This window comes from Eurosta solidaginis, chromosome 1 (assembly GCF_040869045.1).
Source record: "Eurosta solidaginis isolate ZX-2024a chromosome 1, ASM4086904v1, whole genome shotgun sequence".
Taxonomy (NCBI): domain Eukaryota; kingdom Metazoa; phylum Arthropoda; class Insecta; order Diptera; family Tephritidae; genus Eurosta; species Eurosta solidaginis.
In genome coordinates this window covers 374494474-374515124 of record NC_090319.1, presented here as the reverse complement: position 1 = coordinate 374515124, position 20651 = coordinate 374494474, and the positions used below count along the sequence as shown (strand labels likewise).

At 39.6% G+C, this 20651-nt stretch overlaps 1 protein-coding gene across 3 annotated transcripts in view; it reads left to right on the top strand.

Moving 5' to 3' along the window:
• LOC137238268 (uncharacterized) overlaps positions 1 to 20651 on the top strand; it is a 79440-nt gene that overhangs the window by 11523 nt on the left and 47266 nt on the right. For 2 of the 3 annotated variants that reach the window (XM_067763066.1, XM_067763065.1), the window contains exon 2: positions 11832 to 11926. The exons of the other annotated variant lie outside the window; for it this stretch is intronic. In XM_067763066.1, coding sequence (XP_067619167.1) covers positions 11832 to 11926 — 95 coding nt within the window. The remainder of the gene's footprint in view (positions 1 to 11831; positions 11927 to 20651) is intronic. 3 annotated transcript variants of the gene reach the window in all.

Below are 20651 nucleotides of genomic sequence, written 5' to 3'. Positions count from 1 at the left end.
TACTTAGTTATTTGTAACGCTTTTCATCCTATCTATTTCTTTTAATGCATCAACATTACAAGGTTTCTTCGAAGTCAACTTTGAACAGTCAAGTTCTTCTATTCGGGTGTTAACTAACTTAAAATCATATTTTATTTTGACTTTGACTATGTCGCGTTCAGTTTACAACTACTCATTGCAGATCTCTGCTCTGTTCCATCGCCAACACGGTTGCCACACCATGTTTTCATTTGGGACCAAAATTCACGGAAAAAAGGACCAAATTTTGGTTTTATTTTATTGGTATATAAGGAGGTCTATTCGTTGTAAAATACAAAACTTTAGGATGTTTCCATGGTTTCCTATATAAAATTTTACTGGACATAATAAATACTTTGCTTAAATTCAAGGAACAAACAAAAATAAAATGTAGTTCATGGTATTATATTTTCACATTTCTGGAATAGGTGAATGTCGTTCACCAACCTAACGTTGTGAACTTAGATTTGCTCACAAAGCTTTTAGTTCCAGCATTATGTTGTTGGTTGAAATGAAATAAAATGTATAGCGCAGTTAAGTTTTAGTAGGTAGGTAGGTAGGTTGAACTGGCCGGTCCATGAGGACCTCACATAGACTGATTGAGTCCGTAGTGTTACCAGAAGTTTGTTTTAACGACCAAACTGAAAAACCCTATCAAAAACCAGGACCTATGTTATAAAATAACTCCGTCCTCTTGGCAAATACTAGAAGCTTCCTAGGACTTAAGCCACTTGCTGCTTCTAGATCTGACAGCTGTATCACTCCTAATAGCTGGAGTCTTAGCCTGGCAAGTGCAGGGCACGAGCACAGAACGTGCTCGATCGTTTCCTCCTCCAACCCGCACTTCCTACATCTGCTATCACTGACCAAGTCTAATTTAAAGGCATGTGACGCCAGAAGGCAGTGTCCAGTCAGAATACCCGTCATGAGTCTACAGTCCTCTCTTTTTAATGATAGAAGCAACTGTGTTAGTCTAAGGTTGTAAGACCTACACATAGTCTTCGACACTTTACAACCCCCTCGCTTGAACCCACGCCTTTCCTGCTTGGTCGATCACGTGCAGCTCTCGCCTTCGCTTAATCTCGCACAATCTAATTGGGACGTCTACGGAGCAAGCTTCAAGGGATGCGCCCTTTTTAGCTAATTCGTCCGCTTTTTCATTCCCATCTATTCCCATATGCCCTGGGACCCAATATAGATGTATGCTTCTCCCTGTCCCGATTCTCTCCAGAGACTGCTTACACTCTAACACGCATTTAGATGCTGTGCTATGCGAGATTATTACCTTAATTGCTGCTTGACTGTCAATATAGAAGTTAACACGGTTGCAGCTTAAGCTATTCTCTTCCAGGGTTTCTACTGCTTTGGTTACGGCTAATATTTCTGCTTGGAAAACGATACAGTAATCCGGCAGCCTGTAGGATCTGCTTATTTCCGGATCAGCGCAGTATACCGCAGACCCTACTCCTTCCACTACTTTGGAACCATCGGTGTACACATGTATCGCCTCGTCCGCCATTTGCGCACCCTTGCGCCAACCGTCTACCTCTATTGTGGCCTTAAGATCTCCCTCAAAGCGCAGGTAGGGAATCATGTAGTCTGTTCGTCTTGTGACTGATGACGCTATACTACTATGGCCATATGGTCGGCGCTCAAGCTGCCCCGAAGCACCGAGCCTGGTTGCGGTCGTTAACGCTTTGTTCTTTGCTACCAGGTCTACAGGTGGAATGTGCAGAATGGCATACAGTGCAGCCGTCGGGGTTGTTTTCAGGGCTCCCGTAATGCAAAGCATCGATAGTCTGCATACCCCCTCTAATTTTTTGTGGTATGTTGTTTTTTGTGTGGCTTTCCACCAAACAAGAACTCCATAGTATAGAATAGGGCTTACAATCGCTGTAAAAACCCAATGAGAAAGAGAGGGCGATAAGCGCCACGTACACCCCAGCATTCTTTTACATGCATAGAGTGCCGTTGAAGCCTTCTTGACCCTCTCCTCCACGTTGAGCTTCCATGACAGCTTACTGTCTAGGATGATTCCTAGATATTTTGTGCAAGGTTTGTCCTGTAAGGTCACCGCTCCTAACTTAGGCCTGGTCCAATTTGGGACCTTGTACCTCTTTGTAAACAAGACCATATCCGTCTTCTCCGCATTGACTTTCAACCCGACATTAGATGCCCAGGTATGAATATCCCGAAGCGCCCCATCCATCAAAGAACTAATCGTTGGAAGGCATTTTCCACTTATGATAATTGCAACGTCATCTGCGTAAGCCGTAAGTTTTACGGGTCCCTCATCGAATTGCCTGAGCAGTTGGTTGATGACCAGCGTCCACAGCAGAGGTGATAGCATCCCTCCCTGCGGCGTGCCCCTGTCCACTGATTTCGTGGCCTCGTACAATCCCCATTGTGATGTAATCTTTCTGCAATTTAACATGCAGCCGATCCATCTGATTAAGGCAGGATGTACTTTAATGTAATTAAGACCATCCGTAATCGCCCATTTTGCAACATTATTGAAAGCCCCGGCAATGTCCAAGAAGACTCCTAGAGCATACTCCTTATATTCCAGGGATTTCTCTATGCTTATTACCACCCTATGCAATGCGATGTCTACCGACTTGCCTTTGGTGTACGCATGCTGTGTTGTGGAGAGCAGCTTTTCATCCACGTTGGACTTTATGTACACATCTATCAGCCTCTCAAAGGTTTTGAGCAGAAATGATGTTAAGCTAATGGATCTATAGTCTTTGGGATACACGTGACCGATCTTCCCCGCCTTTGGCAGAAAAGCTACACGAGCAGTTCTCCAAGAGTGCGGTACATGATTCAGTCTTATGCACCCATCGAATATTATTTTAAGCCATTCCACGACCGCCCTACTTGAGACTTGTAGCATGGCCGGGAATATACCATCTGGGTCCGGCGATTTAAACTTAGAAAACGTCTTCACTGCCCACTCGATCTTGGTATCGGTCACCAAGCCCGGCATCACTAGCTCCGTGATCGAAGTGTGAGTGATGTCTGCTGGTTCTTCTAAACCGTCTCCCGATGGGAAATGTGTATCGAGAAGCACCTCAATGGATTCCTCACTATCACGTGACCATTCCCCGTTCTCTTTCTTTATTAGTCCCTGGACTATGTTTCCTTTTGCTAGGACTTTTTTCAACCATGCTGTTTCGCTGGAGCACTCTATGTCCGTACAGAAATTTTCCATGAGTTTCTCTTCGCCCTGGTAATTTCGCGCTTGTAGATCCTCAGTAGATCCCTGTACTCGTCCCGACACGCTTCGCTTTCCGCGGTCTTTGTGAGTTTAAACATTTCTTTTACCTGTCTTCTTAGAAGACTCAGCTCATTGCTCCACCAAGACGGCTTTGCTTTTCCTCTGAATCTTCTTAGAGGGCAAGCTTTTTTATACGCAGTCATAAGCGTCCTTGTTAGGAATTCATTCGACTCCTCCAGTTCCTCTACATTAGCAACCTCTTTTAGGTTTTAGTAAGGAAGGGTTGAAAAATTTGCGTTCTGCTGTTGCCGAACTATGTATGTGGAAAACTCAGTAGAGCATAAATGAAACTAAGCAATTTTGTTAATTCTATTTCTATAGATGCTTACTTTTTCTCTTAACGTTTAAACTTTATATCATAGCTTAGATTCAGTAAGTGTGAGTTTTGATACCTGGCATCAGGGGTTAATGCTAGCACCTAGGGGCTAATTTTACACAAAATATTTCTTCCAAAATCAAATCACTTTTGCATTTGCTTCAAAAGTTGAATATAAAAATAAATTTTTTTAATCGCATTCGTTGTACATCTATAAAGTTATCGCCTTCAAGAAGTATTTCTGCCTTCCAGCCTTGAGCTGGGTGAAAAATATTTAAATATCGATGTGCCTTCGCAAACTCTTAATATCTCTCGGTAGGCTTGAATTAAGTAAGTGGCAAGTACACTTAATATAAAATAAATTAGTTTCATACTTTTACTTAGTTTTCAATTCATTATTTGATAATCAGTTGATGCCTAATTTTAGAATGTGAAAAGTGTAGAATGGATCTATAATTAAGTTGAATTAGGTAAATTTACTATTTGGCCTTATTAAAGTGTTTGCTATCAATATAAATTGGGGCAGCTGTTAGGGCGTTCGAAAGAAAATATATTTCTTAGTTCCTTCATAGAGAAAAAACATTTTTGAAGCCCCCTGAAAAATTTTAAGGCCGTTTACTCAATGTCTTCTTAAATTTCACGTAGATCTGTTAAACAAGCACTCCACTCTTAGAGGATTTATCCAGACCAAGAACTTCGATAGTATAGGATACCACATTAACGCTTTATATTTTTAATCGATATTTTTTAAATACCACTTTTTAAGGTTACCTATCTCAGCCCAATTTTGATAAACGCAATATATCGGAATTTTTTGATGAACATTTTTTTTATATTAGAACACGTCCCTTTTGGACTAGCGATTTTCATCTTAGCAAAGAATTTACTATCTCTACATACGCAATATGTGTGTCTTTGTTTACTCATATGTTCAAGAGAGCACATAAATAATTATTAATATTTTTGTGCTGCTAAATATTTAAGAATTCATGAGCTTAACACCGGCTTATAATAATTGAATATTCAATTATTATGTTTCTTTAAGATAAACTGAAAAGAAATAAACAATTACTGGCATATTGCGATGGTACCATTTAAAAAACCGCTACGTAATCATCATGAGGCAATTTCGTAATGTTATCAAAGGTTTCACCGAGATTCGAACCGCGAATCACACGGTGAAACTGCAGTTGCCTTAACCACTAGGCAATCCTGCTTGTATTTGTTTTCTTGCACGTATTCAGTATTTTGGAAATGGCTTAAGTGATGTCACAGTACTGTGATATAAATGAGTTCAGAAACGCGATTTTCAGCTCAACTAAACTTCAATAGCTACGCTTAGAAATTAAATCCTTCAGAAATGAAAGGGCTTAATGAATATAATTGCAACAAATTATGAAGACAAAAATTGACTTAATCGTACGTGAAATATTATAGTGCATATATATTGTAATTTTTTGATGACTTCTTTGTCCGACTACACTATGTGACAAAGTAAATAAATTTGAAAACAATATGTTGTGGGGCTTAATCAAGTATACTGCATACTAAGAATTTCAAATATATATACACTCTGAAAACTGAAGAATAGAAATGAAGGTATAGGAAAATATAGGAATCAGTCTTTGATAAAGGGGTAGCATATTTTAAGGGTATATTCAAAATTGTGGGTAAGTATATGGACATAGTAAATTATTTGTATTACGACTAAAGGAATGTTTACACTATCCCGCATTGCTATGGATACTCATAAACTAGCATTCTGTCTATATTCAAAGAAGGAGTATTTTTAAGCGGACGTGTATCTTTCGTTTTTGTAGCTTAAACGCGCCGGGGGAGTTTAACCAAGCATTTAGAAATTTGCCATGAATTCACTGACCGTCACCGAGGCAGCGAATCAGCATATTCACCGGCTCATCGATGTAGGGCCGAGGGCCTGATCTCGCCAATAATTTCCCTCATTGCTAGATTGCGTCCATCCGTACCATTTCACCTCCTGTCTCATCCACCAGTAAAGTTTAATTAAAGCATTATTCCGTGGTGACTAGCTCTTCGCCTCCATCAATCACATTTATAACAACTACGATACACTTTCATGTATTTTGTCGAACTCACCGCTTCCCCATTATTCAGATTTAAATACAACAATCGTCCGATGTGCGTGATTGCCGGCGAAAGAAGGAGAGGAGGTGAAAGTAGAAAGGGGGAGTGGGGGAGAGGATAGGAAAGAGAGTTGAATGGCTGATGAAATGTGAAGCAAAGAAGTAAGTAGAAAGGAAAGTGAAAAATAGAGCATATAGTGAATGAAAGGGGCGAATGGAAAACGCAAGGGAGGATACAAGAGAAAAGAAATTGGAAGGGGGGAGAGGGATGGGGGATTCCGACCTAGAGGTACTAAGACATTGTTTTAAGTTCAGGAGAGTCTTTAGTTGTTCTATGTGCAAATTTTAGGCCGAATTTCAAAAGCTACGAATATTGATAATGATTTTTTGCCTGGGCCTGAGGAGACAATAAAAACATCAAACAAAAATATATGTTTACATCAATCCGAAATCGTAAAGTTTTCGTGGTGACACTGATGAAGGTCATCTTCAAAAAGTCTTCCAAAAATACCACCAACTCTGTATCAAAGTCCAGATTATTTAAACGACTTCGATATGGGTACCGTGAATAATGAGTTTTTGCGATCTGAAGAAGTCAACGAAATAATTCGTCGAGGTCATCAGAAGTGTCCTGTTATTTTTCCACGTGATTGTCATGACGATGCATTTCCTACCTCGTTGCTAAACAGAATCTTGCCAAATGGAGAGAAAGTGTAGCGTAACTGGTTATTGTGGAGTGCCAGTAGCAATGCTTTTTATTGCCTACCATGTCGTCTATTATGCACCAATACTTCAAATCGACTTAAAATTTGTTCTGCCGATATTCGAAATTCCAGGTATGGAAGAAGCTATACAAAAAACTGCCATCACACGAAAATACTCAAGATCACATTAAATGTTATATTCAATGGCCATCTTTACAAAATCTAATTCAAAAGGAGGCTACAATTGATACACTTATCAATGATCTGCTAAGCACTGAAAGTCAAAAGTGGAAAGAAATTTTATATAGAATTTTGGACACCATTTTATTTTTGGGTGAAAGAGGCCTAGCTTTCAAAGGCGAAAGTATATATCTTTGTGAACGAAACAATGGTCATTTTCTCTAAGATTTCATAAGCCATTATGATATGATACTTAGGGTTCAATTGGAGAAAGTTAGGATTTCATAACCGCAGCACAAACGTTTACAAGTTCACTATCTTTCCCTAGATATTGAGAACAAGTTTATGGAAATTTGTGAAAAGCACGTGAGGGAAACTATATTAGATCAAGGCAAGAAAGCCAAGTATTTTGCTATTATCGTTGATCCTATGCCTGATGCTAGTCACGTTGACTACGTTCATTTTGCGCTAACTCCATTTCAATTCGAAAGAAAAGAATTTTACAATTCAAGAACGGTTTTTGGCTTTCATGAATTGTAACCAAAAAACTGGCCAGAAAATCGCTGATCTAATTTGCCATACCATAGGTAAACATGAAAACCCAATAAAAGATTGTCGTGCAGAAGGGTACGATAACGGCGCCAATATGAAAGGAGCTTACAACGGAGCACTACGTCACATTATCGACAAAAACTCGAATTCTAATTACTCGCCTTGTGCAACCCACAGTCTCAATTTATGTGGTGTTGATGCTGCAGAATGTTGTAGGGCTGCAATTACTTTCTTCGGAGCTCTACAAAAATGTTTTACTATTTTCAGCAGCACTACACAACGATGGGACATCCTCAAAAAAAATGTACCGAGCTCTCTTCATAGTCTTTCCGCCAAAAGCCAAATTTGACTGCGCAACCATACAGCGATGTTACCGGCATTCTCAAGTACATCAACAAGTTCGAATGTATCTTGGTATCTAGGTAACTTGGTCCTCCAAGCTAGAGACGCCACCATAGATGTTGAAGTCCGACATCTAGATGCCTTATTAGCTGATTTGAAGTTGATCAGGAACCAAAGGGAAAAAATTTTAAGCGAATGCAAAACAGTTGCTATTCAATTGAACATCTCGCCAAAGTTTCCGGACATTCAAAAGAGAAAACCCAAAAAACGTTCTGAAGATAATTTAAATGAGATGATTACGGATGATTCAGAGTCTGATTTTAAAAACAATAGATTTCTGGTGATCGTTGATTCGGTAATCACTGGCACTATTGAACGATTTGCAGCTATGAGATATTTGAGCGAAACGTTTTCTTTTTGTGGAAATTTGAGGACATGGATGAAATTACGGTTCGGGCGAGCGCAGCAAAATTTGGCGAAAAATACAAGTCGGACAGTTCTCAAAGCTTAGAATGCGAAATAATTCACTTGAAACACATTTACGAAGCAAATTTTGATAAAGGTCTGTCACCATTGGAATTGCTAAATGCCATGTACATATGTTCAAAATTGGTATACGATTTCTCCCAACATTTGTGTTGCCTTATGTATCTTTCGCACTATACATGACACTGTAGCTAGTGCAGAACGGTCCTTCAGCGTCCTTTCAAGAATCAAAAACTTTTATAGATCGTGTTTATCTTAAGAGCGAGTATCAGGACTTGCCACGCTTTGTGTTGAATCCGTTTTGGCAAGACAGTTAAATTTTGTGAAATTCCGCTTATTCCAAATCTTCTGCTAACGTTCGAATCACTAAACTGTTGAATAAATAACTCCAATATTGAATAATGGAAAATATGATCTTTATTAGACTACTTGAAAATAACACTTATACTTCGCAAATGATAGCTTGCTTAAATCAAACTGACTTGTCCTCCCTCAACTGTTGCTGCTTTTATACTATTTGGTTTCGTTGGCATATTTCTAGGCGTTTCTATTTCTAGAATTTACTAGTTAGTTACCAGCTATAAAATTACCAGCTATAACTACGTTTATAGCTTCTCATATGCGCGTGTATATGTGAGTGATACTTGCACAAATTATTGCCTACTTTTGTGAGCATCTCAGATAAGATATATGCATGTGTTTGTGAGTTTTCTCTCCGCTGCGTATACGTACATATGTGTAGACATAATGATTGACTTGTTGATGTGCATACAAGTCACTGCTTAGTATTGGCTTAGAGATGATGTATCCCTTAGCGTTGCTAATATTCGTCACAATATTATTATAAAAAATTTTGCAGCGAAAAGAGCAAGTAAAGCCACTCTTTGATATCCGAACTTTCTATATTGAATAATTTAAATATATAGTCATCATTTAATTTATCAAAAATGTATTAAAATGTTACCAAATAACTAGAAAAGATTACTTGAAACAATATGTGGCTGTTAAAAGAGAATTTTATTTCTACGTTACAATAAAATAGTATAAATCGTAAATATTCCCCTACTTCAAAGCAAATTTGCAGCTAGGCTGTTAGCAGCATATCTTTAGAAAACTCCATAGCACCACCACCGCTCTAAACGCCACTAGTACCCAGATAAATTGCGGTTTAAATCAAAACCGCCACCATAGAACAGTACTCGATGCGCTAGACCTGTCAAAAGCTTTTGATACTGTCAACCATGGCACGTTACTGCAAGACCTGAAAGGGTCTACCCTTCCCAGATGTCTTAAAAGGTGGACCGCAGATTATCTGGGTGGTCGGTAAGCATCGGTTCAATTTAGAAAAGAAACATCAAAACCATGAAGGATTAAACAAGTGGTGCCACAGGGTGGTATTCTATCCCCACTTTTGTTTAACTTCTACATATCAAAGCTACCTTCGCCACCAGAAAGAGTTACTATCGTTTCCTACGCTGATGACTGCACAATAATGGCCACAGGCCCAGGCCCACAGATCGATGAGCTTTGCAACAGAATAAACGGCTACCTCCCCGATCTCTCCAGTTTTTTCGCCTCGCGAAACATGGAAATGACACCGACTAAATCCTCCACGACCTTATTTACAAGATGGACGTCCCAAATGTCGACCATTTTGAACATCCACGTCGATAGCACCACGCTGCCGACTGTCCAACACCCCAAAATCTTGGGTGTGATGTTTGATCAGGATCTACATTTTGGTGTATATGCAGCCACAAATGTACCGAAAATCCAGAGCCGTAATAAAATCCTTAAATCTCTTGCTGACAGTACTTGGGGAAAAGACAAAGAAACGCTCATTACCACTTACAAAGCAATTGGCCAGCCGATTGCATGCTACGCGTCCCCTATATGGTCGCCATGCCTAAAAACTACTCACTGGAAGAAGCTACAGGCCTGCCAAAATACTGCTCTCAGAACTGCCACGGGCTGTCTTCTTATGTCCCCAGAACACCATCTACATAATGAGGCGAAAATACTCCCCATAAGGGAGAGAAATGAGATGCTAACCAAACAGTTCCTGTTGAATACCCAGTAACCTGGGCATCCCAACAGACATCTGATTGATGAGCCAACACCACCCAGGGGCTTAAGGAGTCATCTCCGTAAGCATTATGAGGAAATACGGCACCTGAGAACTTAGCCGTATGAAGAAAAAAACACAAGCAGGTCCTCAGTGAACTCCACAAACAGGCGTCGGACCTTTATGCCAGGAATTGCCCGGTGAATCCAGTACTCAAAACTTGCGGAAAAGGAACGCACACTCCCCAGGGAAACGCGAGTCACTCTAGCTCAACTTCGATCTGGATAATGTAACAGGTTAAACTCTTACCTATCCAGAATCAACCCCCACATACAAAATGTATGCCCTGCTTGCAATGTGTCCCCACATGACACCAACCATCTCTTTAATTGTAATGTGGAACCAACGCCTCTAACACCCCTCACATTATGGTCCACCCCTGTTGAAACAGCAAGTTTCCTTGGATTCCCGTTAGAGGATATTGATGACAATTTGTGATCGGTCGCACCTATTGGATGGGGCGAAGCACTGCTACAACAACAACAACATTCTGTGTTAATTTTATTGTCAGTTATTAGTCCAAAAATCATATAGTTGATGTAGCAAAATTTTGTTTTGATGTAATCCATCAATAATGATTAGTGAATGAGACGTCATAAATTCAAGTTAATCAAATGTATTATTGGATTTTTTTATAGGGGGTCCGTAAATTATTTAGTCCCGGGCCCGGATTTTCTCTACACGGCCCTGGATGTATGATAAACGCGAGGCCACCTCCATTTCCGCTCTCGCGATCTTTTCTGTGGACATTATACCCAGAACAAGTCTGCAGAGCAGATCTTGCTGTGAGTTTAGTCTCTTGAATCGCAGCAATGCGGATGTTGTGCCGCTTCATGAAATCGGTGTGGGGTATGCGCGGGACCGGGTACTTGTTGTGGCTTGCTGAGCAGCGGGGCTGCTGGAAGGTAGTGGGGGGGGGGGCACTGATGCGTAGACTACGACGCCCTTGTGCGTGAACAGCAAGGAGCCACAAAAGATTTATAGAAGTTACGTGGACGTCTGGTTTTGGGATCTAGCCCAGAACAACCTGTCCGATGCAACCATCCCTTACACGAGACACACTGACAAGAGTATGACTGTCCTAAAAAGATTCTTTTTCGACATACGCAGCAAAACCATTTCTCAGGACCGGGGTCAGGACCCGGGGGCGGACCCGGCTCGATACCTTCCCGGAGAAAGAGAATATGGAGCAGTCCCGCTGCAATGAGCTGCTGGTAGGATGACAATTTGTGGGAGGGACGTAACAAATTAAATGGGATTACACTGAAATGACAGTCCTTGGTCGGGAAAAAGCCCCAGTCGCTCCGTTACATAGAACCGACTGCCTTGGGAAGCGTGCCACAGGGCGTCGGCACTAGCTCTTTGACACATTTGTATAGTTGTAGAACGCACCCATCAAGGCATTTCATCATCGTATATTGAGCGCCTCAGCTGAGCATCAACCATCGTTGTGACAACATCATAACATCAAATAAACTACTCATGTTATTACACATAAAATACAAACGGCTTTTAATATAATAATTACCACAATTATTACAGGGTTGATTGCTTTTCAAGAAGAATGAGTCTTATTTGGTTGCCTACTGAAGCTTTAATATTCTTTACCATAAAATTTGACGTTAAGACAAGTTTCTGCAAAATACCACATAGAGTGCCATTTTCAGATTGCTGGATTAGCGGTCTTCAGCCCTATCTAATAACTATTATTATTTAATTTTTGTAGGAATCAGGGAGTGGTGTTTCCACCGCCAATATGGCAGCTAAATCTATACTTACAGGATCATTACGGAAATTCGCAATCAATAACGAAAATTTTGAGTAAGTTTGTTTATCATATAAGACTCAATGAAGATATTCATTTCATATATGTACATAAGGTTGTCCTTATTCGTTCGAAAAATAGAATACAAAAACATTTTTTTTTAAATTTCCTTTTCTGCTGTTTTACCTAATGGTACTTCGTTTAGAGCGATAAAAAGCTGTTTTTTCCGGACGAATAGCCACTTGCTATACACAAATATTGAAACATACATACCTACACCAACGTGGACCAAAAAAGTTCTAAAGAAGGACCCCTTTGAAGGGGATTCAAGCGGTTGATAAACACAATTCTAAGCTTTATAGCTTCAAAGTTTCCGCAACCCAATTGTCACCCTCACCTAAGCGAGGGGAATCCTGTTACAAATATGATGTATCATACACATATTTAGCACGCGAGGCTGTGGCGACCCCAACTTATTCATGGAACTAGGAAGTGGGGAGGGCGGGATGGCCTAGAAGGTTTAATGTGGTCATATTAAACGTTCCCGAGATGGTCGGGGTAGTACCTTAATGGTGCAAAGGACCCTCAACATCGATAACACTTCCCAAAGCCTTCGGGGAGTGTCTTTATCGTTAATAAACCAACAACAACGACCCCTTTGAAGTGATCAAAGTTTCAGTTGCAAGTGGTCACAAGATCAATTGACTTTACGTCTCTTGAGCTTATGACACCCCACCATCAAACTATTGCATTACCATCGGCCCTTGATACGTGTGCAGAGTTCTAAATTAATCAAATTTCTCGAAGCTGGTGAAAATTATGCTCAAAGATTCCGTTACATATTGTCACGGATATTAGCATCCCTAAGCTATACCATCACTAAGGCGATGCTAAGCGATGTTCACGTCAATAATCAAATCATGTATACACATATATAGGGCAGCCGAGAGATGTCACACACAGATGCATTTACTTATACGCCTATGTGTGTGCGAGAGACTGTAAACTACAAACTCACATACATCTGAGAGACGCTGAAAAGTAGAAAATTGTAAACAAGTAGAAACTATATGAGAACTATAAACACTCGAAATAGTTCGTAAGTTCTGGAAATAGAAGAGCCTAGATGTATGCAGCGTAAACTATAAAAGCGGCACAAGCGAGTAAAATGGAATTCAGTTTGATTTGAATTGTCAAGCAGTTACGAGTAAGACGATATCTAGCGAGCAATAGCACTATTATTTTGAAAGTCAGTTTCCTTTAAGATATCAGTTTGGTTATTAAGCTATTCGTTGCACAGTTTGAGTGTTATTGGAAGTATTTTAATAAAGGCCATTTTTCCGTTATTCAATATTGGAGTTATTTATTCAACAGTTTAGTGATTCGAACTTAGCAGAGGATTTCAAATAAGAGGATTTGTAAGCAAATTCGTTACAATTGGTGTCAGAAGAGGAATTGTTGAATAAATTCCAGAGGACAACAAGGACATGGCAAAGTTCAGTGAATTGAAGATCCAGCAACTGAAGAGGGAGTTGGAGAGCCGTGGATTGAATACAAGCGGCGTTAAACTTGAACTTCAGGCACGGCTACGAGAGGCAATGGAAGCAGAAGGAATTGATGTGGACGAGTATGTATTTTATCCTGATGAGGAGGAGACAACAGCAAAAATTGAAGAGAAAAATGAAACACCGCAGACAATGGCGAACACAGACCTGAACATGATATTGGCTGCAATATCGGCACAAATGTCCGAAATGTCATCACAAATATCTACCAACATGTCATCACAATTAGAATCACAGGAGACACGTATAACATCCAAGATGGAAAATCAACTGGAAGAACAGAAGACACATATTGCAGAAATGTCGTCAGAAATAACATCAAAGATTGAAGCACAAGAAACGCGTATTTCAGAAATCTCGGCACAAATTTCAGCGCAGATATCATCTCAGATCTCTACACAACTTGAAGAGCAGGAAGTCCGTATATCATCAAAGCTGGAAGCACAGGATACAAAAATCGCGCAATTTCAGGCAGAAGTCGATGATTTGAAGGGTCGTATGGAGCAGTTACAACTAAATCGCCCAGCTGTTTCAGCAAGTAATCCAAAGGTAAAAACACCATTCTTTGATGGTTCTGTTCCTTTTCAGGTCTTTAAGCTACAGTTTGAGAAGACCGCAGCAGTGAACCAATGGAATGCTGAAGATAAAGTTGCTGCACTGTTCGTGGCATTGAAAGGGCCTGCAGCGGAAATCTTACAGACGATTCCAGAGTACGAACGGAACAGTTATGAAACATTGATGGCTGCTGTAGAACGACGTTATGGAAGCGAGTATAGGAAACAGATATTCCAAATTGAGTTGCAAAACCGCTACCAAAAAGCAAATGAGACATTGCAGGAGTTTGCTTCAGATATTGAAAGATTGGCTCATCTTGCAAATGCGGACGCACCCGTGGAATACACGGAAAGAGTGAAGATTCAAAGCTTTATAAATGGCATACGGGACGTCGAAACGAAGCGAGCCACATACGCGAACCCAAAGCAAACATTTTCTGAAACGGTATCCCATGCATTGACTCAGGAAACGGCGTCATTATTGAGTAAACCAGCATACAAAGCTCATCGTGTGGAAGTAGAAAGGCCGGAGTGGGTAGACACAATTTTGGAAGCACTAAGGGGATCTCAACAGAAGAATGCCGGAGTTATTAAATGTTTCAAGTGCGGCAACCCAGGTCACATTGCACGCCATTGCGATCTTGGTCCTAATAGTTCAAACAATGTGGGTGGCCGTAAACGCAAAGCTGGCGGAAATGAGCAAGAGCGTGTCGAATGTAAAGAACGAAAACTTGCCCCGGCTATTGAATGTCCTGTGATATCTGTGTCGCAAATTGGAAGGAAATCAAGCAGTCTTACCGTCAGAGGGAATGTGGATGGCAAAGAACGAGTACTGACTGTAGATACGGGCGCATCTCATTCCTTGATCCGATCTGACTTGGTCAACAGGAGAGTAAAACCGTTACCTGGAGCAAAGTTGCGTACGGTCACTGGCGAGTATAACCAAGTTCAGGGAGAAGTGATATGTGAAGTATTGATTGGGAAGGTCATGGTTCTACAAAAATTTGTTGTGGCGGAGATTGTTGATGAAGTTATATTGGGAGTGGATTTCTTGGTTGACCATGACATCAAGATCGATATGCAGAGAAGGGTGATGTGTTATCAGAACCAAGATGTGCCACTTAATTTAGTTTGGAAAAAGGGCTCAGCAGTAATCGGGTACTGGTGGAGAAGACTCGACGAAGGCCACGAAATTCAAAGGTAAAGGTTGATGGAACAAATGGGCCAAACAAATCAAAACCGAAGGTACCTGTGAGAGAAACACTGGCATTGAAAAGCCCTAACGGACGTACTGAAACGAAGAAAGAATGCAAGGGTGGTTTCAAGCCAAGGCACACTACTGTTGTGAAGCGTCGGAACGATACTGATTATGCAAAGGAAATCCGTCCAGCGCAAGCTCTGCGAAGTAGTTCTTCATTGGTCAAGCAACAGAGTGCGAGGGAACGATCCAGGATAATGAGTAGTAAGATGAAACACAGGTACGACAAGGAAAATAATTCGAAAGGTTTCTTGGCGGGAGATTTGGTACTGTTATACAACCCTCACCGGCGGAAAGGTGTTCCATCCAAATTTCGGTGCAGTTGGGAAGGCCCGTACAAGGTTGTGAAGAAGATCAGTGATACCATCTACCGCATACAAAGCATTGAGAAACCACGGAGTAGAAGAGTGGTACATTTGGCGATGCTAGCAGCGTTTAGATCGAGAGATTTGTCTGATCGGGACGATCAGACTTAGGTGGAGGGCAGTGTAACGGATATTAGCATCCCTAAGCTATACCATCACTAAGGCGATGCTAAGCGATGTTCACATCAATAATCAAATCATGTATACACATATATAGGGCAGCCGAGAGATGTCACACACAGATGCATTTACTTATACGCCTATGTGTGTGCGAGAGACTGTAAACTACAAACTCACATACATCTGAGAGACGCTGAAAAGTAGAAAATTGTAAACAAGTAGAAACTATATGAGAACTATAAACACTCGAAATAGTTCGTAAGTTCTGGAAATAGAAGAGCCTAGATGTATGCAGCGTAAACTATAAAAGCGGCACAAGCGAGTAAAATGGAATTCAGTTTGATTTGAATTGTCAAGCAGTTACGAGTAAGACGATATCTAGCGAGCAATAGCACTATTATTTTGAAAGTCAGTTTCCTTTAAGATATCAGTTTGGTTATTAAGCTATTCGTTGCACAGTTTGAGTGTTATTGGAAGTATTTTAATAAAGGCCATTTTTCCGTTATTCAATATTGGAGTTATTTATTCAACAGTTTAGTGATTCGAACTTAGCAGAGGATTTCAAATAAGAGGATTTGTAAGCAAATTCGTTACAATATATACATACTTGAAGTGGTCATAAGGTCAATAAATAAAATAAATTCTAGGTAAAAATAAATTTTGAAAAAACTGTCCTTGATAATAGTTGTCTACCATAGAATCATGTAAACATTAGAGAGGATAATATTCTTTCATAGATAAGCTGGTATAGGAGTGTTGCTATAACCACATTTTTAGAACCCAGGGTATTTATAAACTTATTCTTGACTCACATTTTACCTTTGTGATATATTAAGATATATTAAAATGAAAGAGGACAAACTTCGTTTTCGTATAAATTGCAACCCGGAAGAGAGCGCCTTTTTTGTTTCTTTATTTGACATTTGTTATAGCATTGCCACATCGGAACTCAACCTAATGGCATGTTTACATAGTTCAACTTAACGCTACAATTTATGCATTAGCTTATCTCTCACAATACCCCCTTCTTAATTGGTAACATATACATGATTTTAATACAGACTTTCGCGCTTAGGATACATAAATTTTTTTGACAAGAAATTGTTATTTTCTCGGTCTTAAATTATAATGAGTAGTGGGTTCCCGTGACTTCGTTTTCTCATTACAAATAATATCGTTGGGTACGTTATTACTTGTATGTGTAGTTGTTTTTGTATTTTTGTCTGTACTTGTATCATCGGGACCACAATTATTAGTTAATATGTTTTGATTTTCATTACTTAAATTTGTTAAAGGTTGTAGTGGATCATCTAGTGATGAGTGCGATGATTCTTTTTGCGATAATTTGATTTGCGTGTCTTTTCCAAGATTTATTATGGTAAGTTTTTACAATATAAATTTGCTTTCCAATTCTTTTGGAAATCACAGCTTTTGTCCATTTTACTTTCCCTGGAACCGAATAATCTTTAATTATCACCGCGTCATACACGTTAAAGTTGTTGTTTTGCTTTCCTTTAAAATATCTCTTTTGTTCATTTTTCTTTTTTTCAACAAATGCTGTGATTTCAGTATTGGTTAGATTAACAACATTTCGCTTTCCATTGAGTAAGTCTAATCGACATCTTAATTTCCTTTTATTAAACATAATGTAGGCTGGAGATACGCCCATACTAGCATGTACAGTATTTCGATAATCTAACAAAAAATTACTCAGAACTTTGTTGAAGTCAGACAACGGTGTATTAAGTAAATTCCGTTTTAAGGCGGTCTTAGCTGTTTTAACCAGGGATGCACCTTAACGTTAAGCTAATCGTTTATCAAAAAATTTCCACCGTTTCCGTTGAAACACTTCGAAATATTATCGATAAAGAAATTATCAAGATAAATTGTATCTCGTTTTTAACCGAAACGAAAAGCTTTCGTTAACGTTAAAAACGTTAACAAAAACGTGATACTTTATGTTTGAATTGTGCTGGCAATGCTATAGCCATGGTGAAGCCGTAAGGTGGCAACAACGAGCGCACATACACACACAAACTCTATGTAATTTGTTTGTGTAATTCGTTGGTGGTAATGTCAAAAATACTCTGAGAAATGTTTGTACTGTCAAAATTCATGAGAAAAGTTGCAATCAGCTTGGCTAATGCTTTCACCTTTAATGACTCCGCCATCAATCAGCTTTGCCAGCATAGTTTGAAATTAATAATCAACATAAACGATTTGATTTCGTTTTGATATGGCAGAAAACGAAACGAAATCATTTCGTTAATTTGACGAGCTTAACGTTAATAAACGAAACGAAATGACTTCGTTTCGTTTATTAACGTTGATTATCGTAACGAAATGATATCGTTTCGTTGGTTAAGCATGCCTGGTTTTAACCGCATTTTCCGCCTGACCATTAGTGGGTGGGTGACCTACAGGAGATGTTACATGTGTAATTCCATTCTGTTTCAAAAAATTGGTAAACTCATTCGATGTGAATGACGTACCATTGTCCGAAACCACGCATTTTGGTAACCCAAAACGTGCAAATATTTCTCTCAACACTGCTATAAGAGCTCGGCTAGTTATATTCGTTCCCATGTCTATGCATTCCATCCATTTACTTGTGCTGTCTACAACGATTAAGCACCAGCGGTTTTTAAAAGGTCCAAAGCAATCTAAATGGATTCTCGACCATACTTCCTGGGGTCTCTTCCATGGGAGAAGCTCTTGCTTTGGTGGGTTCGGACGATTAAGTAAACAGGGCTCGCAACTTTTTACTACCTTCTCCAAATCTTTTCCCTGGTTCGGCCACCAACAACACTCACAAGCCATGCATTTCATTTTCACAATTCCCATGTGTGTCGCATGTAAAAATTCGACAACTTTATTTTGCAATGCTTTTGGAACCACAACCCGAAACCCCCAAAATAAGCAACCTGATTCTTCGCCCAATTCCAATCTTTTATTAAAATATGGTAACAACTCTGGATCCCGACATTTCTCTGGCCATCCCTCATGGTGAAATTTCTTTACTCGTTGTAGCGTATTATCCTGTGCAGTTTCAGTTTTAATGCTTTCTAGGTTAATCATTTCGCTTCGTCCACCAAGCTCTTGAAAATAATTTACATAAACATCATCAGGCAAAACGCATTGATCCTCGGCACTGCTGTCGGGGTTTCGCGAGAAATAATCTGCTATATTGTTTTTAGACTTGACGTATTCAATGTCGAAACGATAACCTGATAGCGTTAGAGCAATACGCTGCAATCTATTTGACGCCATTTCTGGAATTCCTTTTTTCGGACTAAAAATGAGTTGTAACGGCTTGTTGTCAGTAACCAAGGTGAAATGCCTACCGAAAATATACTGATGAAACTTTTTTACACCAAACAGTATAGCCAATGCTTCTCGGTCAAGTTGCGAATACCTTTTTTCAGTATCCGACAATGTTCTTGAAGCAAACTCTATTGGTTTCTCTATTTCACCAGTCTCTACTTGCGTTAGAACCGCACCTACTCCCGTGGGACTAGCATCCACCGTTAATTTAATTCTTTTTTCGGGACAAAAATGGGCTAGGCATTTCTCTGATGCCAATAAGTCTTTAAGTTTTGAAAATGTTTCCGAACATTCTTTTGACCATTCGAATTTTGTATTCGCCTGCAACAACTGATAAAGTGGGTGAAGCAAAGTAGATAAATTAGGTAAAAATCTTCTATAGAAATTTATCACCCCTAACAAAGATTGAAGCTCTTTTACGTTTGATGGCTCTTTAGCGCCTCTAATATCTTTCACTTTATCAGGATCCATATGCAAGCCCTCTTTGTTTATAATATGCCCTAAATATTTAATTTCGTCAACAAAAAACTCACACTTCGATTTAGACAACTTTAACCCTGCCTCACTTAACAGGGCTAACACTTTTTCAAGTCTTCGAGTAAGAAGTCTGACGTTGGTTGCTGTTATTAGTATATCGTCGAGAAATACTACCACGCCCTCAATGCCTACTAATAGTGTGTCCATAATTTTTTGAAAAATGGCGGGTGCGGATGCCAACCCGTATATCAGTCTTGTATACTGAAAAAGGCCTTTTGACGTCGAAATTGTTGTGAATTTGCGAGATTGTTCATCCAAATCGATTTGCTGGTACGCTGTACTTAAATCCAGTTTTACAAACTTCACCCCGCCGTGCATCTTGGCAAAAATCTCTTCAATACGTGGTAAGGGATACTTTTCCACATGCAGATGTGGGTTTAAGGTCACTTTAAAATCACCGCATATGCGAATTCCCCCATCTTTTTTTTGCACTGGAACAATCGGTGTCCCCCACTCGCAATAATCCACTGGTTCCAAAACTTTCAGTTCTACTAACTTGTCTATCTCCTTTTCAACTTTTTCTTTAATCGCTAAAGGTAATGGTCGAGGCCTAAAAAATTTCGGTTCGGTGCCTTCCTTTACATGTAAATGGGCTTTACTCTTCTTAAATAATCCCAAAGACCCATCAAATAGTTTGGAAAATTTTTGTAAGACATTGACGTCGCATCTGATTTGTTTAGAAAAATGTAAGCTAGATAATTCAATACCAAAACTGTTTAAAAATTTTCGACCTAACAACGGCGGACCGCCGGCCTTAATAACCAAAAATGAAATGCATTTGCGTTGCTCTTTAAAGTGTACATCCACCTCAAACTCACCAAGCGGCACAATACTGCCACCGTTGTATGTCTTCAACAAAATTGATATCTCATTTAGTTTATTTTTTCTAAAATGGCGTTTGTATGTCTCTTCCGACATCACATTGTTTTCTGACCCTGTGTCGAGCTGCATATCAATAGCCTTGCCTTCAACAAAAATGGTTACAACAATCGGTTTATCTTTCGCACTATTAAGTGAGAATAAACTTAACTCGTCTGCATTATTCAAAAAATTTAAAC